The 5,491-nt window shown below is 43.6% G+C and overlaps 1 protein-coding gene across 1 annotated transcript; it reads left to right on the forward strand.

Annotated features, from left to right (window-relative positions):
- Window positions 1-312: 312 nt before the first annotated feature.
- On the forward strand, window positions 313-4,323 carry LOC311126095 (scavenger receptor cysteine-rich type 1 protein M130-like; the record flags this gene model as incomplete). Its single annotated transcript, XM_084200121.1, has 3 exons — window positions 313-618; window positions 3,775-4,095; window positions 4,199-4,323. Coding segments are annotated over 3 exons (752 nt in total), but the record flags the coding sequence as incomplete, so codon positions are not given.
- Window positions 4,324-5,491: the final 1,168 nt, after the last annotated feature.

Raw genomic sequence — 5,491 nt, forward strand, 5'->3', positions numbered from 1 at the left:
ACATTATATTTGTGTTTGTCATATTGGTTTATGGGAGATGTGCATGGGCAGATCATTGTAGTTCAGATGTTACTGAAGTGAAGCTGCCTGATGGATGTCCAGCTGTTTATTTTCTATAAAGTGAAGTGAACTTATTCCTGTCTCCTGCCTGCATTATTCCCAACCCTGTCCTGAGTGACTAAGAACCCATTTCTACCTCTTACAGTATCAAACATAGCAACCTACAATCTTTTATCCAACATATTTGTGTTTAGTCCTTGACAGTGTCATCAACAAAACGGATTGAATGTTCAACCAACTGTTTTTCTCCAGAGTCTGTGCAGCTTGTGGATGGAGATGGTCTCTGCTCTGGGAGACTGGAGGTGAAGTCCAATCAGTCCTGGGCCTCAGTGTGTGAAGCTGACTTTGACCAGCAGGATGCAGAGGTAGTCTGTGGGGAGCTTGGCTGTGGGGCTCCTGCAGCTCTACAGGGGGGGCTCTATGGAGAAGGTGAGGGTCAGACCTGGGATAAAGAGTTCCCGTGTAAAGGCAATGAGTCCCTTCTCCTGGACTGTGACACCTCAGACAGAAAAAACAACACCTGCCTACCTGGTAATGCTGTTGGACTCACCTGCTCAGGTAAGAAACAGTTTGTCACTCAATCAACATTGTTTCTCACCTGGAGTGAAGAATATGAGAGGCAATATATAGTGGGCTCCAAAATTACTGGCACCCCTGTCTGGCAATGCACAAACAATACTTACAGAAATATAAACACTATAATTATAGAGAGAAACTGAAAATACCAACATGTGAGAAATACTGTACTATATTAATGTTCCAATGGAACCCACTAAAATTATTTATTGATTTAATTAAAAATCAATGTCCTCCAAATCAAGGTTTTCACAATTAATGGCACCCCTAAAAAGTTTTTTGTAAATAATATCTACCACAATTAGACCAGGAATTAAATTCCACTTATTTTAGTTTATCTAAGTGTTAAGGAACTATATTGAGCCATTACATCACTTCCTCTTTCACTAGTGTATAAAAATGAGGTAACACACATACATTATCCTTTTGTCATCCAACTCCATGAAGAAAACAAAAAAACTGGCAGTTCAAAAGAGACAGATGGTCGTAGACCTTCATAAATCTGGTAATGGCTACAAGAAGATCCACAAACTATTGAATATACCACTGAGCACTGTCAGGGCAATTATATATATTTTTAAGTTAAGATTATATATTTTTTAATTAAGTTATGGAACAGATGAAAACCTCACGGTAGAGGACACACATGCATTTTGCCCCCCAGGATAGGGAGGAGGATGGTGAGAGAAGCAACAAAATCCCCAAGAATCACTGTGAAAGAATTGTAGGCCTTGGTGGCGTCTTGGGGTCACCAGGTTTCAAAAAGCACCATCAGACGCCACCTCTACAACCACAGGCTCTTTGGAAGGGTTGCCAGAAGAAAGCCCTTTCTGACCCCAAGACACAGATGCAAGCGCTTGGAGTTTGCCAAACGTAATTTAAATTATGACTGGAAGAAGGTGCTCTGGTCAGATGAGACCAACATTGAACGTTTTGGTCAGATACAGCATCGGCATATTTGGCGTCGAAACAGAGATGCATACAAGGAGAGGCACCTCATACCCACTGTGAAATATGGTGGTGGGTCAGTGATGTTTTAGGGCTGTTTTAATTCCAGAGGTCCAGGGGCACTGGTTAAAGATTGATGGCATAATGAATTCCACCAAGTATCAGGGAATTTCGGCTGACAATCTGGTTTTCTCTGCCAGAAGGCTGGGTCTTGGCGGTAGGTGGACTTTCCAACAAGACAATGACCCAAAACATACCTCAAGATCCACACAGAAATGGTTCTGTGACAAAAACAATCAATGTTCTGCCATGGCCATCTCAGGCGCCGGACCACAATCAAATCAAATCTGTGGGCTAAGTTGAAAAGAGCAGTTGATAAGCGCAAACCCAAGAATGTGAAGGATCTTGAAATGTTCTGCATAGAGGAATGGTCCAAAATCCCTCCAAATGTGTTCCTTAACCTTGTCAAACATTACAGGAAAAGACTGAGTCCCTGGCTGCGTAGTGTGTTACTTATGGTAGGCTTTGCTACTTTGGTCCCAGCTCTCTGCAGGTCATTCACTAGGTCCCCCCGTGTGGTTCTGAGAGTTTTGCTCACCGTTCTTGTGATCATTTTGACCCCACGGGGTGAGATCTTGCGTGGAGCCCCAGATCGAGGGAGATTATCAGTGGTCTTGTATGTCTTCCATTTCCTAATAATTGCTCCCACAGTTGATTTCTTCAAACCAAGCTGCTTACCTATTGCAGATTCAGTCTTCCCAGCCTGGTGCAGGTCTACAATTGTGTTTCTGGTGTCCTTTGACAGCTCTTTGGTCTTGGCCATAGTGGAGTTTGGAGTGTGACTGTTTGAGGTTGTGGACAGGTGTCTTTTATACTGATAACAAGTTCAAACAGGTGCCATTAATACAGGTAACGGGTGGAGGACAGAGAAGCCTCTTAAAGAAGAAGTTACAGGTCTGTGAGAGCCAGAAATCTTGCTTGTTTGTAGGTGACCAAATACTTATTTTCCACCATAATTAGCAAATAAATTCATGAAAAATCCTACAATGTGATTTTCTGGATTTTCTTTCCTCATTTTGTCTGTCATAGTTGACGTGTACCTATGATGAAAATTACAGGCCTCTCTCATCTTTTTAAGTGGGAGAACTTGCACAATTGGTGGCTGACTAAATACTTTTTTTCCCCACTGTATCCTTGCCAGAGGTGGTTGCACTAAGTACTAAATGAGGAGTGTCAATAATTATGAAACCTTGATTTTGGTGACATTTATTTTGTATTAAATAATTGTATGAGTTTGGTTGGTTCCATTGAAACATTAATAAAGTACAGTATTGTTTATATGTTTTAAGTATTGTTTGTGCAGTCAGGGGTGCCAGTAATGTTGGAGCCCCCTGTAGGTGTGTTTTAGTGAGAAAATAGTCGATTACTGTCTCTCTCTCTTCTTTTCTCAGAGCCTGATGATGTGAGGCTGGTGGGAGGAGGCAGTCGCTGTGCTGGTGGAGTGGAGTGGTACGACCAGGGAGAGTGGAGGACTGTGGGAGCTGTAGACAGGAACAAGGAGGCTGTAGCTGCAGTAGTGTGTAGACAGCTGGGTTGTGGCTCCACTGTTTCAGTACTACCTGGAAACACCACTAGAGGGTTTGGAGTTTACTGTTCTGGGTCTGAGCCTTCACTGAGGGAGTGTAGGAGAACAAATGATCTCCTTCCCTTAGTCACAGTGATCTGCTCAGGTAATATCAAGATATTATAATTATATTCAACTGATTTCCTTCATTCATACAACTTCCTCTGCACCTCTCACAATGACTGTTTAGCTTGTAAGTCTGCTTTGCAAAATAAATCACTCAGTCAAGTAGGAATCAAATACAACTTAAATATCCCAGAATGCTTTTGTATTTGAGTGTTATCTCAGTGAACGTCTCTACTCACTACCACTGTCACATGTCATGTTATTGTCATATCTAAATGAGGAAAGAAAGTAGTTGAGGAGCTACGTTTTCTTTTTCTCTCCTCTTGTTCCAGATGTCCTGCTTCAGCCTGATATCAACATATGTTGTCTCAGTGACTGTAGGCCCACTACTCATGTTGCCCTGTGAGGGAGGGTGGCTAGCACTGTTACATGCTGATGTTATTTTCATATCTATAGGAAACTAGCTGAAGAGGTTTTTCTTGTTCTCTTTTTTGTTACAGATCTTCTGGTCCAGCCTGATATCTTCCTGACTGACTCAATGGGAGGGGTCTCCAGGGGCCACCAGGGGCCCGAGATGTTATGGGGCGACAGCTTCACCATCATCTGCTCCACTCAGCCACAGTACCCAGGAGGCTCCTTCCTCCTCACGTTCACCGGCTCCAACAGAGCCCAGACCCAGCCAGCTGTCAATCACTCTGCTGCCTTCCTCTTCCCTGCTGCAGATGACTCCCACCAAGGGAACTACAGCTGTGTTTATGACAATGATGTTTTCTCTCATAACTTCTCCTCTGAAAGTGAGCTCCTCTCCCTCACCGTCACAGGTAACTGAACATGAACCAGACTTCCAACTTAGTCATTGACAGATTTCCCACAGATCTATGTGATGATGACCAGTCCCCTCATCAAAGGTGTTTCTGTTTGCAGCCTCTCCTCTGCCAGCCTTCATCATCAGACACGTTGTAGTGCTGCTGATCCTACTGACAGCCATCACCACCATCTACCTGTACTACAAGGTAAAGACAGTTACTCAGACGTTACAAGTCATTTAAATGTTTTTGTCTATGAGCAGGGTTCAGATTCTACATTGGTCTATATCTGTGTGTGATTAACTCGGCTCTCGAGTGGCGCAGTGGTCTAAGGCACTGCATCGCAGTGCTAGCTGTGCCACTAGAGATCCTGGTTCGATTCCAGGGTCTGTCGTAGCCGGCCGCGACCGGGAGACCCATGGGGCGGCGCACAATTACGGGGTGGCAGGTAGCTTAGTGGTTAAGAGCGTTGTGCCAGTAACCGAAAGGTCGCTGGTTCTAATCCCCGAGCCGACTAGGTGAAAAATCTGTCGATGTGCCCTTGAGCAAGGCACTTAACCCTAATTGCTCCTCTAAGTCGCTCTGGATAAGAGCGTCTGCTAAAATTACATTAAAAAAAATAAAAACAATTGGCTCAGCGTCGTCCATTGTAGGAGAGGGAATGACCGGCAGGGATGTAGCTCAATTGGTAGAGCATGGCGTTTGCAACGCCAGGGTTGTGGGTTTGATTCCCATGGGGGGCCAGTATAAAAAATGATGTATGTACTCACTAGCTGTAAGTCGCTCTGGATAAGAGTGTCTGCTAAATGACGTAAAATGTAAAAAAAGAAAATTACCAGATGAGAATGAGACACAGAGACACACACACACACAGAGAGAACGAGAGACCGGGATTTTAATAATAGCTGAAAAGTTCAGAATTAGTTTATCTTTCTAGAACCTTGGAAGACATCTAAAAAGAGTGACAGCAACCACCATGATTCCTTTTAGTTAGTTTTTTTGCAACCATGGTAACATGAGGTTATGGTAACATGGGGTTTTAATTATTTTAAGAGAGTAGCTCAATTACGTCTGTTTTGTGTTCCAGAATGTATTGCTGCTTTTAGCTTTTGTCTTTATGTCTTTATCTTATTTAGTGTTTCTCTTAGATTCTTTATCTTGAAGTGTTTCCATTATTAGTCCATGACTGACTCACTCACTCACTCTTGGTGCTGTGCCTCCCTAGACCACCAGGAGGCAGAAGAGAGTGAACAGGGTGAGCAGCATGGATCTTTATGTTGATGCCAATGCCATGGAGATGGTCTCTCTGAGCTCCAGAGCTGAAGCTGGACCGGGAGAGGAGAGAGCAGCCCAGGGGACTGAGTAGGAGTAGAATGATGCTGACCCTACATGATGATCTTAGGTCAGTTTT

The sequence above is a fragment of the Coregonus lavaretus genome (genome assembly GCF_964263955.1).
Source record: "Coregonus lavaretus genome assembly, contig: HAP1_SCAFFOLD_6451, whole genome shotgun sequence".
In the NCBI taxonomy this organism is placed as follows: Eukaryota; Metazoa; Chordata; class Actinopteri; order Salmoniformes; family Salmonidae; genus Coregonus; species Coregonus lavaretus.